At 34.8% G+C, this 17,787-nt stretch overlaps 3 protein-coding genes across 3 annotated transcripts; all 3 read right to left on the minus strand.

Moving 5' to 3' along the window:
• Positions 1 to 1,457: 1,457 nt before the first annotated feature.
• Positions 1,458 to 3,164, minus strand: LOC103491373 (V-type proton ATPase subunit D). The gene is made up of 2 exons (XM_008451284.3): positions 2,982 to 3,164; positions 1,458 to 2,487 (listed from the first exon to the last, which is right to left on the minus strand). Exon 2 carries the CDS (start codon positions 2,473 to 2,475, stop codon positions 1,690 to 1,692), a length of 786 nt encoding a protein of 261 aa, XP_008449506.2. The 5' UTR covers positions 2,476 to 2,487; positions 2,982 to 3,164; the 3' UTR covers positions 1,458 to 1,689.
• Positions 3,165 to 3,741: 577 nt separating this feature from the next.
• Positions 3,742 to 8,951, minus strand: LOC103491372 (glutamyl-tRNA(Gln) amidotransferase subunit A, chloroplastic/mitochondrial). The gene is made up of 10 exons (XM_008451283.3): positions 8,350 to 8,951; positions 7,775 to 8,086; positions 7,265 to 7,444; positions 7,062 to 7,156; positions 6,707 to 6,782; positions 6,438 to 6,515; positions 5,849 to 5,942; positions 5,725 to 5,774; positions 4,774 to 4,887; positions 3,742 to 4,039 (listed from the first exon to the last, which is right to left on the minus strand). The coding sequence occupies exons 1-10, from the start codon at positions 8,908 to 8,910 to the stop codon at positions 3,947 to 3,949; spliced, it is 1,653 nt and encodes a 550-aa protein (XP_008449505.2). The 5' UTR covers positions 8,911 to 8,951; the 3' UTR covers positions 3,742 to 3,946.
• Positions 8,952 to 11,186: 2,235 nt separating this feature from the next.
• On the minus strand, positions 11,187 to 17,760 carry LOC103491371 (actin-related protein 2/3 complex subunit 1A-like). Its single transcript, XM_008451282.3, has 15 exons — positions 17,438 to 17,760; positions 16,744 to 16,829; positions 16,492 to 16,568; positions 16,203 to 16,297; positions 15,275 to 15,344; positions 14,477 to 14,546; positions 14,225 to 14,298; positions 14,092 to 14,134; positions 13,701 to 13,782; positions 13,270 to 13,358; positions 13,067 to 13,152; positions 12,903 to 12,963; positions 12,010 to 12,116; positions 11,574 to 11,632; positions 11,187 to 11,446 (listed from the first exon to the last, which is right to left on the minus strand). Exons 1-15 carry the CDS (start codon positions 17,505 to 17,507, stop codon positions 11,382 to 11,384), a joined length of 1,134 nt encoding a protein of 377 aa, XP_008449504.1. The 5' UTR covers positions 17,508 to 17,760; the 3' UTR covers positions 11,187 to 11,381.
• Positions 17,761 to 17,787: the final 27 nt, after the last annotated feature.

A 17,787-nucleotide genomic window follows, 5' to 3' on the forward strand; every position in this document is an offset into this window, starting at 1 on the left:
TACATAGAAAAAGAAAACATGCACATATACATCTATGCATCTATAATATTCATAATTATTCTCGAAATCCCTATTGATTGATGATACACCCAAATACTCGGACATCAATATTGACATTTTCATATTTAGTTTAGTTGCATAGGATAGTCGGGCACAATTCATTATAGAGGCCACCTTTACGTGAATAAACAACAAAATAAGGCAGAAATCAAACTTCCTTTTCATGCAGGGAGATTTCCACATGAAACAGTTCCCATAGGAGCAAAAAGAGGTGTCGGGATGGTGATGGATGAAGTTTAATACATGTTTGAGAATGACTTTAAAATGATTAAAATCAATTCGAGACACACCAATCATCACTCAAAATCTGATTTTATTGTACACTTCTAAATACAATTAAATTTTTAATGATTAAAAGTATTTTTTAAATAAAGTGATTTTGACCCTTCTAAATCACTTGTGCCATTACTTATCTTACTCTTCCTCACAATCCATGAAGGTCAAATCTATGATTCATAGGTTTACTCATCTCAAGCTTAGGTGTTCCTAATCCAACAAGCAATAAAAGCCTACATTTTCTAATATTAGTTTCTTACGTGTCACAAAAAGAAATACCAATGGAGTGAACTTAGATTTCTATACCCATAACTTAATAATCCAATTGCAGGGCCAGCGCTGCATAAATCGAGACTCACTAAGCCTTGAGTCGAACATCTTCTTAGAGAATCAAACCAATCAAATCAACAAGCATTAGTCTCTTCTTTCCAAGAGGGAGGCTGGGGGCAGGTAGATAACAAGGATTTTAGCAAAGTTATAGCTTCCGAAGAAAAATATTACACTAAATTATAAAAGACACCCCTACCATTACCATTTACTTCATGCAAGGACTTCCTTACTCTTGTTCTTTCAAAAGTTACGATATTACATTTATACACTTTCGTAAACATTTAAAAACTAATCTTGGGTAAATAAAAATCTTTTAGAATGTTGGATGGAAATTAAAATCTGAAACCGTGTGGTATTGATCTAGAATGACATGACGGTCCAATTTGTTGTTCTAGATCACCATCACACCATTTCAAGACTCAATTTTCATTCAAAATTATAAAAAAACTTCTACTTTGAAATGTTTATGAGAGGTTAAAAGGTAATATCACAACTTTTAACTTTTGAAAGAAAGAATTGGAAAATTTTGAGACAAAAAGCAAACACGGAAGTAATTTTTTATATAAAACAAAAATATATCAATAGAAATCTCTAGATTCAAGCAAGGATCCTGCTCTGCTATTGGACAGGAAATCATCTATTTGATATCCTCCGGTAGCTCCCTCCTTTCACCCTTCCTACCACCGGTAGGAAAGCAAGATGATACTGGACTACTCTGATAAATATTACAGGACATTTTCCCCACTATAATTTCCAAATTACGATAAGAATAACCACACATAAATTCAGAATGATACAACAAAATATTTTTTATCTCAAAAAAGTGAAGACTGTCAAGTGAAGAAGTGTTTACAAGACATGAAAGCCTTGAAAGTGACGGAGGAATCAAATAAATACATTATGGCTAGAGCTTATAATTTTTATTGAGATTACTCCTTGAGCCACCTAAGTCACCAAATAAATTTTTGACAATAGATAAGCAAACGAAAGCCACGCATTTTGAAAAACAAACTAACCTTACAATCAAAAAATAATATCCTCGTCCTTCTCAGCGGCTGCAGACAATAAATTGTGAGCTGAACTTATGGAGACACCCTTTTGCAAAGATACCTTCTCAGCAAGTTGTTCCTCAGCAAATAGCTTGGCGTTGGCTCGTTGTCTCTCAATTTCCCTTCTCTTATAACCCTGTATCTTTTTCAGTCTAAAGAAATCTTCCCTTTCCAGCTCGTCCAATTCTCCCTTAATGTAACTTATAGTATTCTCGATCCTTGGCTTCACAACATTCTCAAGAGCATTGACCCTGCGATTTGTGGTTTTAATTGCCTCATCAAGGGTCAAAAATGATGTCTGGAGTGAAGCAAGCTCAACAAGAACCTCAATTGCTTTAACATAGGCGCCCCGACACAACTGGATCTGTTGACCACCTCTGGCTAACCCTGTGAGATCATTTTTGGTCTCACCATCAGAATAATGTTCAAATTTCGGGAGTTTCACACCAGCAATATTCTCCTGTCGAGATCGAATCTTGATAGCTGCAGTTTGGACATTCTCCAGGACAATATGCTTGATGTTGTCACCAGCAACATATTTTGCTTCGGTGAGAGAAAATGCAGATGTCTTCATGACATCTCCCATTGATTCCTTGGCTGAAACAATCTTCTTAAGTATCTGACGGAACTGAACAGTCAAAGCATCACTCTTCTTCTTGAGGAGAGCATGACCTCTTGTTGCACCAACAAGACGAGCTTTCATAGCTCCAAGCATTGTAACTGTCGGAACCACATTCAAACGCTGGGTTTGGCCCGACATCTTTTTCGATATCTAATCACAGGAAGAAGGAGCAAGGTTGAATTCAGGGAAATATAACAGAATCACTCAAAATATATAGCTGCACGTAAGTAAAACTCAGGAAGCTTAATCTTATACTTCAACATATCGGTCCCAGCTCAAGAGAGAAAAAGAGAACATTATTCTGTCATGTACTTTCTACTTGAATTGCACGCAAAATCATGATTACGACTTAACTGTCACAAATTTTGGATTCCTGTTCCTAATCGAGAACTAACAACTTTGACCTTATCATTTATCGTAGTTCCAAACCACAATTGAAAAATAACATAAAAAGTAAAACAACTAAATCAAAGCAAACTATGCTTTTTCCTCTTCTCTTTCACAGTCAATCCGATAATTATCAAACGCCACAGTTGAAGCTAGTTTTGGAAGTGGATCGTTGAATCGTAAACATAAACCGAGATTCAAAAGATAAATGAAAGAAATTGAAACAAAAGCTGTTCCGGAGAGGGTGAGAGGAGAACCTGCTGTCGGAGAAGTAGGGAATGACCGGAGATTCGTCGGCAAACAAATGGAATAGATCGGAACAATGAATCGACCGAGATTCCAAAATGGACAGCGATTTTGTAGACTCTGCTCAACTCTCCAGAGGGATCCGATCCGAAGCCGAAGGAAATTTCGCCAATAATCAGACAAGCGGTTAAAAAGTTCAGAATCTATTTATTTATCCTTTTTGATATATAGCGCTTTTTTAATTTGAAAAGTCCTTTTTGCCCTTTTAAGAAAGGGCATTCTAATTTTCATACAAGTTTAAATAAATTTATATATTTTTATCGATAAGTTCCAAATTTGATTAATAAATTTGGTTCCATAATTAACCTTTGAAAATTCTTCAATTATCACAAAATTAGTATATACAACAACTCTTACATTTTAGTCGTTTTTTGCTTGCAAAATTGCTGAAACTTGGTATGAAACTAATATAACTTAAAAAGAAAAGAAAAAATGTTAAATTTAAGTTCTTTTGTTTAAGTTTTGACATAGCTATTTAATGATATTTGTGCAAACCATTCATATAAGAAATAAAATCTCTCCAAGTCTTATTAGTCCAACAATTGCGAAGACAGATAATCGAACCTACGATTTTTAAGAAGTGTCATGTGCACTTTAGCTCATAAATTTCACACTATAGTTTACATAAATAAAAGAAAGAAATTGTCAAACAGGGGTCAAAGAAAGAAAGATATGAGAGCCAAACTAATTAAGACTAAGTTTAACTCCCAATAGCAAACAAAATTTCGATATCTTTATTGTCATATAAATAATGGAAAACACAATCCATTTGTTCTTATAGATAAGAGAATACAAAAGAATGATAATTCCTCCAGCTAGTAATGCTCACCTAATAATAATCAATAATACAATAGCAACTAATTGTAGCTCCCGAACATCCAATTTTGCCTGCTTTCACTACACAACTGATTTGGAGCTAACCTACAATGTCGTCAGCTAGCAAGGGTGGAACAAATCTGCAGTCCGCAAGAGTTTGTTCGAAGATGTGTCCAACTTTAAGAAGTTTGCCCTGTAAGCATTTGGAAATTGTCAATGATTCAGAGTTCTAAAGTTCTGGTTACCCACAATCTACTCTGCACTACTGTGGCATCATCGAGCAATCATCAAGCAAACAAACATGCTACTCATCTAACGACCAAGAGGTCCATAGTTCAAACCCCTACTTTCAATTTGTACTAAAAAAAAATCAAACAAACAAACAAATATGAACTAATTTGCTCATCTTAATCTTCTTAATAATCATCGGCGTTGCAGTATCCTTTCATTTGTTTCCAATTAAGTTTTTGGGTTCCATTGCTGGTCCATTTGAATTGACTTAAGAAAAAAGTATTTTTTCCTTGTTTGTATTTACTCTTTTCCAGAAAACTGTTTATATACAATTCAAAAGCAATCGGTTGTCAAACACTCCAATGTTTTCCTTAAAAACTTATTTTTTAAATTAAACACTTAGAGAAGTATTCTAAACACACCTTACGTTAAGAATCACTTCAAAGACACATGAATTAACCAGGCAAAGGGCATGTTTGAGAGTGATTGTTTACGTCATGTTTAAAATCAATTTAGAATGTGTGTTTTATCATTCAGAATCAATTTTAATTGGATTGAGTTAATAAAAGGCATGTTTTGGAGCATTTTTAAACATGACAAAGTGATTTTAACCAAAGATGTACAGAAGAAGTACAATCAATCTCAGCATTCAGCAGTAATTAAAAGCAACATGCTGTGCAATAGGGTAAACAGTACCTCATCAAAAGCTGCACCAATCATTTGAAGGCCAACAGGAAGGTTAGAAGACCCATCTTGAACAAATCCACAAGGCAATACCAATGCAGGTAGTCCAGCTAAGTTAACATTGACCTGTTGAGGATGTAACATATAAAGGAGGAAAATAAAAGTGAACTTCTAGAATCGGTGCTTATAGCCAACCAAATCGTGGGATGATTAATTGCATTGTTTTGAAGAAAAAAGATATCAATTTCAAGATGACCCACAATAAACTTGAAATTTTCTAAAGGAAGTTGTTTACAAGAAAGTTTTTCTACAGCAGGCGCACAATGTGAAGAGTGTGGACTTGTGGATGTAGTTTCGACTTCCGATACATGATTCTCTTTTCTTAATTATAATAGTAAACCAAGAAGCGTCCTTAAAAGCTTCAAAAGGTCCAAGGCAAAGAGATCCATTATCACATTTCTTTTGTTTTAGTGACAGACGTATCAAGCAGTCTAATGGATGAGGCAATATGGACGGGGGATTTAGATGGACTCCTTGGAACAAGAATAATCTAGCATCATGTTAATCATCTCAAACATAAAAGGTTCATCAGAACAGTGAAGCTTTTGGAGCACATTTCTCGCCTCACGATTAATTTGTGAAAATCCTTAACAGTGGGTATTTATGTCGATGTTGAAAAGTTGAGAACCAAGAACAATTGAGGGGCTGTGCATAGTGCAAATGACCAATTAGTTACTGGGAGAATGTCACTGAACGTAAATCTATAAACGTTGATAGTTGATTTCTCTGTTATATAAACAAAAACTCTACTAACAGTAGAAATATTAGGACTAACCAGGTTTCTTTAATGTGGGAGCTCTAATTAAAGATTCGGATCCCTTACCACCAATAATTTCTCTATATATACAAGCCTATCCTATTATATCGGAAAGTACTCAAACAAAAGGGAGTAGAAATGCTTACAGTCATGATGTCACCTGCATACATTGCCAATGGGTCATCCACCTTTTCACCTGTTGACAAGCAATGATCAATAAGTAATGTACACCAAATTGAAAGACACAAAATTTTGGAAGGTAAGGCATACCAATTTTATAAGCGGCGGATGGTGCAGCAGGTGATATTAAGATGTCATTTTCATCTAGTGCTGCTCTGAAGCTTTTCTGAATTATTGTTCTCACCTAAAAACACCGTTGGAATCATAAAGAGCCCTTATAATTATTATTTTATTTTAATAAGAAATCACAAAAAACCGTTAAGCTTTTATCCAACTCTTTTTTATTGATATCTACAAGAGTTCAGGCTAGCTTATACGTATCTTGACTAATCTCATAGGACAGCCTACCTGATCCTACAACGTTTGGGTGTCAAGGAAGCTAGTAAGAAATTAATTCCTAAGTAGGTACTTACCATGGAGTGAATTCATAATCTCTTAATTAGTTATTAAGACTATCTCATTTTTAAATGCTAGGTCAATCCACGATGGTTAGCTTTTATCCAACATTTCAAGTAAGGTTCCATAACAAATGTTACTGACATATGAGTTTCCTGGAAACAGACGTCATGTTCAGTAATTACAGTTCTAAAACACTAATCAATGTTCACTATTTTGCTTTTTATTATTAGTATCTTATTATTCGTGAGGGGAGGGGGGGATCCAAGAATAAGCATGGCACCTGCTGAGCACGCTTGTAGTAAGCATCATAATAACCAGCTGAGAGAGCATATGTTCCCATCAAAATTCTCATTTTAACCTGCAATGAGAAAATGTAAATGTCGCTCATTTGCAGTCAATTTCCCAGAAGGAAAGAGGATAAGGTTATAATTCTAGTATACATATATCACAACTCAACCAAATAAAGGAATTTAACCTTTACAAAGTGAATAAGAAAGTAAACTGTCCAATTCCAATGCAAGACAAATTTTAACATTTTCCAACTAGTACCTCTGAACCAAATCCTGTTGCTCGGGAATTTTCATATAGACCAGTTAGCTCATCGGCAGTAGCTTGATTTCCATATCTATATGTAGGTTACAGTGGCCAAATTGAATCAGAATAAGTTATCACAATACAGTAACAAACAAAAGCACCTGAAAAATTATTTAGGTAATTAAATGGTTTCTTCAACATAAGAGGACCAAATAACAATTCAGAGGATTCAATATCATGAGCTGAGAAAGTTTGCTAAGGAAAATTCTAGAACCTGAACGTCAATAAAATTGAAGAAAGATTTAGAATTTTTTCCTTTCAAGAAAACACTAAAATATTTTTTATAAGAATGCCGACTTCAGCAAGATACCTGACACCATCATATCGTGCTAAGTTTGAAGATGATTCAGATGATGCAAGAATATAATACGCTGGCAGCCCAAGAGAAAATGATGGTAGTGATACCTACAAGAGAATAAGTTTTTCTAAGAAGGGAATTAATGGAGAAACAAGAATCAAGACAACTAGAAAGTAAAGCACAAAAAGCAATGAAAAATAAAAGAAAATATAAACCTCATTGATGGAACATCCTAGTTCTTCTAGATGTGAAGCAGCAGCACGTATAGCAGAATTTACTTGACCATCGACACCCTTATCAAGGGTTTCACGAATCAGGCCAATCCTCAATCCTTTCAAGGGTTTAGATTCGAATGAATCAACAGCAGAAATTTGTGATGTGAAATCAGAAACCTCCTGAAAGGTGCACAAAAACAAATAAGAAAATGCTAAAACAATGCATCATATATTGAAATTACTCCAGAAGATATAAAAATAATTCATCATCTGATTCTACATTTTCTACATTCAAGCAGCTTGCTTACCTGAGCACTAGAGAAAAAAATCCTCATGAACAATAAAAAACAGCGACGTGGGACTACCAAAGTTACTTAACAACCTTAAATTTCCCAAGAAACAGGCATAAACCAACTTTTCTTTCTCAAACTCAAGTGTGTAAAACGATACAAATCTTAAAGCAAAGGAGTTGAAAAAAAAAATAATGGAATAAAGCAAGAAAGTCCTTACTCGTTTACTGCTAGTGGCATCAAGGGTATCATGACCAGAAATTGCATGTAGAAGAATCCCAGCATCAGCAACTGTTGTACTCAAGCAGCCAATAACATCAAGGGAAGAAGCATAGGCCATAAGTCCAAATCTAGAGACACGACCATAGGTTGGTTTCAACCCAACAACACCACAGAAAGATGCTGGCTGCCGCACACTTCCACCTGTATCACTTCCCAATGACACCACACACTGCCTAGCAGAAACAGCTGAAGCAGATCCTCCTGATGATCCTCCCGGGACCCTACTCAAATCCCACGGATTTGCAGTCACCTATTGAATGAACAGACGCACCACCTGAGTAAACCAACCCCTGTTACCAGTGGGAAGTAACACCACACAGCCACACTTTTACCAAATAAGTACACAACATGCTCAAACCCCATTAAAGTTTCTACTGTAACCTCATTTTCATGCCAAAAAGTAATACTGAGAAAAACAAAAACCCTCACTCACACACTTCCAGCCCCTAATTTCCGAGAATCCCATATGATAATAAGCAGAGGACAGTTATATATATTAAAGAGTACGAAAACCTGGAAAGCAGAGGCTTCAGTAGAGCTACCCATGCCAAATTCATCCAAATTAGTCTTCCCAATCACAATCCCACCCAACTCCTTGATTTTCTTCACAGCAGTAGCATCAAATGGTGGGCGATATCCATCAAGAATCCGAGACCCAGCGGTGGAAGGCATACCCGCTGTACAAATATTATCCTTAACGGCCACAAGCACCCCAGCCAAAGGACCCAGTTCCTCATTTCTGAGAATTTTGTCATCAATCTCACGGGCATCAGAGCGGACAGTTTCAGAGACGTGGAGAAACGACTTGAGGTGATGCTCCAATGCACGAAGGCGATTGAGATAGGAGTCGGCGAGTTGGGTGGCAGTGATTTGGCGGGAAAGAAGTGAATGGCGGATGGAGAGAATTTGGGATTGAAGGGGTTGGGAAGAATTGGAAGTGGGAAGTTGGTCTGTAAGAGTGGAATGTGGAGTTGAAAGTGGGGTTTGTTTGGAGTGAAAGAAGGATGGTTTGGAGGGAAGATGGAGAGTGAATCGAGAGAGAGAGCAGCGAGGGGGCTGCAGTGTGGATAGCATATTCGCCGTTGAATGCAGAGCGTAGAGAAGACGGAGGAAGAAGCCTACATAATATATAATATATATGGTGCCTTAGGATAATTTTAAAATAAAATTTACCAAATATTTATTTTTATGGTCACACGAATCGCTTCACAAAGGCCCATTAAATTTACCTTCCATTATACTAAATTTAGAAACATTAGAACTACCAGATTCTAACATAACGATAGTAGATTATTATTGATATTTTTATATCAATGATAGTAATAGACTTTTATAATTAATAATCTTTTGTTAGTGGAGATTTATTAGCTTGATTCAATATTTTTCTTAGTTTATATAATTAGTAAAAGTTTATCACTAAGGATTCTATCATTAGTAGAAACGTACTGGTAATAAATTTTATCATTTATATAAGTCGAACGATATTAAGATTCACGTCTTTTTATCTAACTTCTTTCTTGTTGCTAATATTTCTATCATCGGAGGTCTTGTAAAGATAAAATTATTATGGATAAACTTTTATAACATATATGTGTATGTAAAATAAATAAATAAATAAATTATATATATATATATATATATATATAACAGATAGCTAGAAATGAAACTCTTGTTTTATGGGCATCTAAAACTCTCTAAATGCCTTCCGTCTAGGTACCTATGGTACTCGACAATCTCTAGATGTTAGGGTACCTTATAATACTACTAATCAATCATGATGATCTATATTTACACTCCATGAGGATCTAGGATGTCTGTGAAACAAAACCGTCCCTAAGAATGATTGTTGTACCATAAGGTAATTATATAATTCAATATATAACAATTTAATAGAATTATAAACATTGCAAAATACATTCGTAACTATTAGCAACATAATCTATCACTATAAAGAGCCGAATCTAAATTTTGTTGCATCCAAACAAAAAATTTATTATGCTTCACGTTCTAATAATTTAAACTTAATTATTATACAACTCATTCCACTTATACCCATTATCGAAATATTATCAAAATGTGTATCTATAAATGGAAGAATGGATCTTTTTTTTAAATAATGAACTTTAAAAAACAAATGTCAAAAATAGGATGGAAGCCAAACTATTGACAAAAATATGGTAGTTTTGTGGAAGTCGTGTACCCCGTACATGACTTTGCTTAATATTTAATACGTGGGTCCCACAGTTTTTTTAATATTATATACGTGGGTCCCGCCCTACCCCATCATCTTTCTCCACCCTCTTCTCCCCGCCGTCCTCTGCTCATCCCTCTCCATTTTCCCATAGCGGTCGACGCACGATAGGGTGGAGGACGGCGGCGATTGAGGCGAGGAGAAATCGAAAAGATAAAATGGAGGACGGCGGCGAGCGACGGGATTCATTTTTCGCCAGGAGTCAATGAATCTTCTTTTCGATTTCTCCTCGCCTCAATCGCCGCCGTCCTCCACCCTATCGTGCATCGACCGCTGTGGGAAAATGGAGAGGGATGAGAAGAAGATGGTGGAGGACAAGATGGTGGATGACGGCGAATGGAGAGGGATGAGAAGAAGATGGTGGAGGACGGCGTGGAGAAGATGATGGGGTAGGGCGGGGCCACGTATATAATATATTTAAATTTAAAAATTAAAAACCTGTGGGACCCACGTATTGAATATTAAATAAATAAAAAAGAATATATTTTCAATATCTTTAAATTTTACGAGCAAAGTCGTGTACTGCGACTTCCACGAACACTATTTTTATCAATAGTGTGGCTTCCACCCTATTTTTTATATTTATTTTTTAAAATACATTATTTAAAAAAAAGATTCTCGAAGTATCTTACATCTATTTGTGATGTATTTATATATGATATTTAAAAAAGAGAAATACGTAAACAATGCTAATTATTAAGAATAGTAAAGAACAACTTATTTATTAATTTATTAGTTTTATAAATTTTATATTTATACACATCACCAATACATCTGTAAGATTGAAATCTCAATAATTCTATTTTAATTGTTGCCTATGGTCTAGTTTTTAAATCCACTCCTCTACGTCAAACTTCTTTCAATTTAGTATATCACTATCTGTAAATACTGAAATTTAATGAGAAACTTAACAATAGATTGTCGTAGGCAAACATTATGAGAGAGAGAAAAAATGTCATTTAAGAAAAGAAAAATTAAAAATTTCTTACCAAATAGAAATTGTTGGAAGAGAAAATGAGGTAGAACATTATACAAGACAGTAAACCAATAGCCTGAACATAAATTGAGACCTAAATTTGCTGCAATAAGACCCTAAATGGGAGAGATTGAATTCCAATCACGTGTATAAAAGTTTGCTGAAAATACTACATAAACAAAATCAAACTCACTTGTGTGCTACAAGTAGAAATGCAATCAGTTCATAACAGCTGCTATAATATACAAGACATGTGCCGAAGTGCCAAAAAGCCAAGAGCAAGATTCTTTACATGTGAGAAAGTTAATGAATCAAGGTTCATAAGTACTGAGATAGATCATCCTGGCCCTCCAAGTCCCAAATAACCACTTTTCCGTCCAAACCTGTAAGGTCAGGGCAAGTAGGTTTGAGTAAAAAGCAGTCTTCTCATAAGTTGCAACTTGCAATCATTTTCCAGACATAAACATGAAGATGAATAAGAAGTTGAATAATCTCTTCCTTTTAACAAACCTGAAGTGCTGAACCGCTTTATAGTGGAGACACCTGGCTCTTTAAGAGGCACAATACAACTACAGTTAAAAAAAAAAAAAGTCATTATGATACAAAAACCCTAATGTCACATCATAATTCACAGTAAAAAGATAAAGATACCTTAATTAAATCACCATAAAAATGATAAATAGGAAAATGCTAAAACTACGTCAAATTTGTTAAATAAATTATAAATAATAATTTGATGCCTTAAATGATTCATATCAACATTATGTCATGTACATCTTAAAAGGTGAGGCCACCATTGGCACTTTTTGCTAATTCAATTTCCTCTCAGAAAAAGGCTCTTTGGATAAGCAATAGTGGAAATTGGGGCACACTTCCTCCAAATCATAGTGATTCACAAGAATTAACCAAGTAGAAGCAACAGAAAAGATGTTAAAAATCTACGTACTTTATGCAATTCTCATGGACGCATCCGCGCAATCTTGAAGATTCAACTGAATCATTGCCAACGCCTTGCCTCGGTTGACCATATAACTTTCCAAATGCTTCTGAGAACTGATAAACAAAAAAGGCATATCACAAATTCACCATGCTTATAAGACCAGCTAGCTAAATATATTAGATAGTAAAATAGTGGACAACAGCCATGGAAAACACTTAAAGGCAAATCATCGTCAAACACCTACTTAGCTTCGAACAACTGCTTATAACAAACCTAAAACTTCCACGTTCATTTCCTAGTTGTACCTGCAGCTGGAAAATTAACTTCCAGCAATCGAATTTAACATAAATTCATTTTACCAAATCATTCTTTTTTGAAGTCTTCTTTATTTTTTGAAGTCATCACCAAATCATTGTTAAAACCATTTGACTAAAGTGAGAAAAACCATTTTCAATAACGTTTCAATTCTTATCCCTCTCTTGTCCAGATTCCAAAATTTATAGTTTTTTAAATTTCTTTGCTGAGTGGCGGATCAAAATATAACTACCTAACTAAATCTCAATACAGTTTAATTCACTATTTTCATTTGATACTCTATATGAAATTCATATGACAGATTGAAATTTACAAATGTACATTATTTAAAATGACTGGAAAAACCAACATGAAATAGTCAAGATGAGTCCATTCACTCTGAGCCCCGAGTGACCCGGAAGGGGGTAGTGGGATCTGAGCATTCAGCCAGGGTGGCATAATTGAACAAGCAAAGACCCAATTAGATCAGGTCATCTGTAAGCCTAACTAAAGGATGCATAAAGTATATAATCATTAAGTGATGCATAAATTTACAAATGCATAAACTTAGCACAATATAACCCTAACTTTAAGTGATGCAATACCTGGGATCCATATTTTGAACCTGAAGCCGTTTTCCTCTCTCCAAGAAATCTTACAAAGCTCCTAGTTGTGGTGGGGTGGAGGGGAAGCAGATAAATCACTTTAAACGTTCCTCAAAATATTACAATATCTAAAGATAAGACGATTTATTTAAGGCTTAGCTAACCATATCCCTCTTTCATCAGCAGCAAAAGCCATTGGATGGCAATCAAATCCTACACCTATAACCATTCTCTCAGAAACAAATAGTATCTGAAAGAGTGTTATATTGATCCAAAAAAATTCAAGATTAGAAAGCGAAATAGTATATTGCATCTAAATAATGATAAGAAATACTCAAAGAGTAAAGAAAAATGGATGCTGACCCACATCACGAAGAGGCAAATCTCGGAATGCAACATTCTGGGCTAGAGGAGAAGGACCAACTTCATCTACGAAGTAAATCATGGAATTGTGACCTGCGACATTTAAATAAAAAGGCACATCAGTAGAAAACAAACAAATTACCATCTAAAATGGATCATATCCAATAAGGCTCCCGTTGAATCCTATAAATTGTTTTCAACGCCAAAATAAAAGGTAAGTAAAAAATTGAGAGAAGTTTCATAATTACAATTCTTAACTAACAAGTTATAGCCTATAGTAAGTTAACCAATGAACTTTTCCAGTTAAAGTTGGGGGCAGAAAAAAAATGAATTAAATGTACGAGTGAAGTTCAAACTTGTGCTATTTCACATGCTATGGTTATAACTTATAAGGCCGTTTATGAAAATAATTTGCAGAAAGGAGGTCTTTCTGACCTGCATAAGCTAAGGTATTCCCACTTGGAGACCACTTCACGCCAAATGCCCAAGAGAATGAGAGATCAAGCTGAACGATTAACTAACTCACCAAAAGAAATTATTCATAAATAATATGCACTATGCTTGTCAAAAGAGAGAGAGAAGTAGCAAACCATTTATTTTTCAACGGGAAATTTCAAAGCATTTAAATTTAAATTAAAGGATAACAATCAGAAAGCATAATGTGAAGGAAATAGTTAAACCAGGGGGTCATAAGTTCGTTTTCAATTTTGATTGATGGCAACCATAGCTCAGAAAAATACAATTATTTTTTAACAAATTAGAGAATTCTACCCTTTCAAGCACAAGAAAAATCATTCACAGCCAAATAAAAGATTAGATATCAAACCTCTCCAAATTTTGAATCCGAAAATGTGCCTGCTCTTGAATCCCTGTGAAATTTCAGTTTAGCATCAGCAACTTACAAATCAATCCTATAATTTTTCATGAGATGACTGCAGTCTAAACTATTCTCTACATACTTTGTGTCAACGCCTTTAATGAATGTGGAAAAGATTCGACATTTTCCATCCGTTGAGGTTGTTGCAAGAAGCAGCTGTGAATAAAATTTAAACAAAAAGTCATAGCAAAGAACACAACCATAATTTGGCTCAGCAAAAAGAAAATACAAGCAAGCACTAGAAATGTTTAATTGGAGATCATCTAACAAGCCTGAACATTATGTTATACCCGTATTAATTCATAATTATAGAGAATTGAAGGATAAAACTAACATTATTGGGATGCCAAGCGACATTTGTCACAGAAGAATCATGTCGTTTCCTGATAAGTTTACTGACCCACCTGTGGAAGGAAACCACAAACATGCCAATTCAAAGCTAATGCATAAGCATAATAGGTGAACCAATAAGAAAAGGGAAAAATAGATATATAGACATAAACGAATACAATCAACACAAAGAGCAGTTCACCAAATAGGCACCCCCGCCTGCCTAGGTCAAAGGAAAAAAATGATACAGTAAAAATAGAAATCATCAACTGTATCAACTGAAAACTGAATATTGCTGTCGTTCCTCCATATATGTATGCATATTGATATAGACTAATAGTTCAATCTATTAAGATTTGATCGAGCATGGAATACAGTTAAATGTTGATCGAGCATGAAACAAGCCACTGGTCACAAATATGTTGCATAAATAAAACTTTTAGCAGCAAGTTTCAGAAAGAAAATAACACCAAAATTTGAGAGAGCTAATAGCAAAGCACTTTGGTTTTTTCCTGCCATATAGAACCATCAAAAGAAAACTAAGGAATAGATCACACTCAATGATAGCTTAACCAAAATCCAAATTTTACAAGCATAGGACTAGTGATTGGAATGACACTTCTAGCTAGGTCAAAGCTCTTCAAAAAAAAAAATTAAAAAAAAAAAACTTGCATATTATAAGACCTAATAGCAATAACATCATTTTATAGTGGAGTTTCCATCTTCATGCAAAATAAAAATAAAAAATAAAAAATAAACAATTGCCACAATAGCTTAAACAAAAAGAAAGAAAGAGCCATACCAATTGTTCTCTTGTTCATAATAGCATATGCAAACAGTTTTTGCCCCACTTCCAACAGCGAACTTGTTTTCTTGGGAAAAATAAAAAATCAAGCATTTGAGTGTGAAAAAGGTGAAACTCAAATTTGATTAAAATAGTTTTTTTTTTTTTGGCATATTATGATTTATGAATGACTTATACAAAAAGTTGTGATTTATGGGTGACAATAAATTATGTAAGAACTTAAAAGTTGTTCACAAATCCTCAGTGCAAGAAAATAAGTAATAGACAAAGGACTTTCATGATCCAAGTTATTCACAAGAAATAGGTAAACTTTGAGCTTCAGTTCATGTTCATCAATGTCAGGTCTACCGATTTTGCATTCATAATTAAGAAAAATCATTTAAATTGGTAAATGTTGAATCACTAATTGTCCCAAAAATTTAAGCTAATGGGTGGAGGTAAATTTAATATTCTATTCACTCTAACATTCCCCCCTCACTTGTAGGCTTGAAATATGTAGAAGACCCAACAAGTGGAAACCAATATTAATTGAGGATGAAATAACATTGCAAGGGTTCAAATACAAGACTTCTCAGACCTCCTTTAGTATTATGTAAAATCAGTGATTGTCAAAAGCTTAAGTTGATGGGTGAAGGTAAATTTAATATATATCCACTCTCACATAAAACTTTAATGACTGAATTCAAATATTCCCAAATCCTGTGAGGAAAAAATTAACGGGGGCATTGGCCAAAAATTAGAGTTGACAATACAGATGACTAAGCTGATCACGAAATTGAAGGATGATCCCTTCTTTCTTTTATGATAGGAAATGGTGTTCAAGGACATGTAACGGTTAAGATGAATCTTACAAAATGTGAAAACTTTAGGATAACATGAACATCATAGGTGATGAGTAAGAGCAGGACAGGAAATCCTGCACTACCTTTTGGACTCCACTGAACGCAGAGTGCGGCACGGTTCAATCTAAGAATGACAAGAGTTGGTACCCATTCCGATCCTTCGAGGTTCCAAACATATCTAGGAGGAAAAAAGAATAGTAGGCCAACATAGTACAATTAAACCAGTAAAATTTTCAAAATACTATGTGATATAGACTTAATGGGGATGGGGGAAGGGATAACTGGAGGGGAGAAATGCTAAAAGAAAATAAAACTGAAGAACATACAAAAAAAAAATTAGACCAAAAAACATGAATATGAGATCAAACTTACGAATTCCGATCATGAGATGCAGTCACAATTCTGTTTGACCTAACACTCCAGTCTATTCCAGAGATAAGCTGATCATGCTGACACAGAAAAGATGCATAAATTGCTAAACATTAACAAATTAGAAAACTTTCACTACAAACGACTGAAGTGAAAACAGAAAAGCGTCGCCCGTGAACAGATATATGCAGTGACCATAGGTTCATATTTTATTTTTCTCATAAACTATATATGAACAGTAAATTTAAATGGTACCTTCTGAAGAACATGTACTCTCTCCCAGTTGTCTTGTAATGATTTATAAATGTGAACTTCATTATTGTTAGGACAAAATGCAACCACTATAAAGCATATAAAAAAAGCATTAGCACAAGCGGAGTAAGATGAAGAACCTAAACATAGATTGGATATCATCCTCTTTTGCATTATTAGACAATTAGACGATACAGAGTATTGTTTAGTTGTCGGTACAGCCTATATTGGAGAAAATTATCTTCTCCTTTTTGCACTTACAGCTTAAGTATCCTCGTGTCACAATGGAGAAATCTATTTCATCAATCAATGAAATGGTTTCTGTTTCCTATTAAACAAAACGAGGAGGTTTGGCCAAACTTAGCAGCCGATCTGTTGATAACCAGATCTGATGAAGCTAATGAACACCATAATCTACCTCAAAAGACATATTGGTTATTGTATTTTAAACTGGGTGGAGGTTGAGGCCAAGTAACCTAACCCAGTGTTCTTCCCGTCATTTTTCAATAAAGCAAGCTAAATCTAGATCGATGAAAATGAATTGATATCATTACAATCTCCTTGATTGCTCAGAAAACATAACAGAAAGATATAAGGGCAAATGAAATACAGAAAAGTCGACATTTCCATTCACTTTCTTTCGACAAAACAGAAAGATGAAATTACAGAAGCAAGTAAAAGTAAAAGGGTTGATTACTAGAGTGGTCGGGGCTCCAAGCATGGCAAGTGATGCACTGAGCGAACTGATGAACTGCAATTGCTGTCATTATTTCCCAGCTCCCGTAGAGTATCGGAAATGCTAAGGAATTAAACGACGGCTCGAAATTCAAGGTTCTCGGTGGTTATGTATTGCAATTGCTATGGGTTTTGAAGGTGAAAGTGGAAAAAGTGATTGAGAATTACAATCGAGACAGAGATCTCAAAAACACGAATGCGATCCAAATGGGAAGGCGACCATGGCGAAAACTAGCAGGCGTGTGTGTTAAGAAATATTCTCTCTGCACCCACATAAATTTGTTAAGTTAAAACTTCTTTTTAAAATTATTA

Source organism: Cucumis melo, chromosome 5, assembly GCF_025177605.1.
Source record: "Cucumis melo cultivar AY chromosome 5, USDA_Cmelo_AY_1.0, whole genome shotgun sequence".
Classification (NCBI taxonomy): domain Eukaryota; kingdom Viridiplantae; phylum Streptophyta; class Magnoliopsida; order Cucurbitales; family Cucurbitaceae; genus Cucumis; species Cucumis melo.

Bases quoted from the DNA above. Each gene is read 5' to 3' on its own strand.
- LOC103491372 (XM_008451283.3), bottom strand. From the start codon at position 8,910: ATGCTATCCACACTGCAGCCCCCTCGCTGCTCTCTCTCTCGATTCACT. The intron at 7,445-7,774 runs GTAAGGACTTTC...TGCACCTTTCAG, and splicing joins ATGCCACTAGCAGTAAACGA to GAGGTTTCTGATTTCACATC. The intron at 4,040-4,773 runs GTACTGTTTACC...AAATGCTTACAG, and splicing joins TTGGTGCAGCTTTTGATGAG to GGCAAACTTCTTAAAGTTGG.
- LOC103491371 (XM_008451282.3), bottom strand. From the start codon at position 17,507: ATGACAGCAATTGCAGTTCATCAGTTCGCTCAGTGCATCACTTGCCAT. The intron at 15,345-16,202 runs GTAGTGCAGGAT...ATTTTTCCCAAG, and splicing joins CGTTCAGTGGAGTCCAAAAG to AAAACAAGTTCGCTGTTGGA. The intron at 12,117-12,902 runs GTATTGCATCAC...TTTGTTTATCAG, and splicing joins GTTCAAAATATGGATCCCAG to TTCTCAGAAGCATTTGGAAA.
- LOC103491373 (XM_008451284.3), bottom strand. From the start codon at position 2,475: ATGTCGGGCCAAACCCAGCGTTTGAATGTGGTTCCGACAGTTACAATG.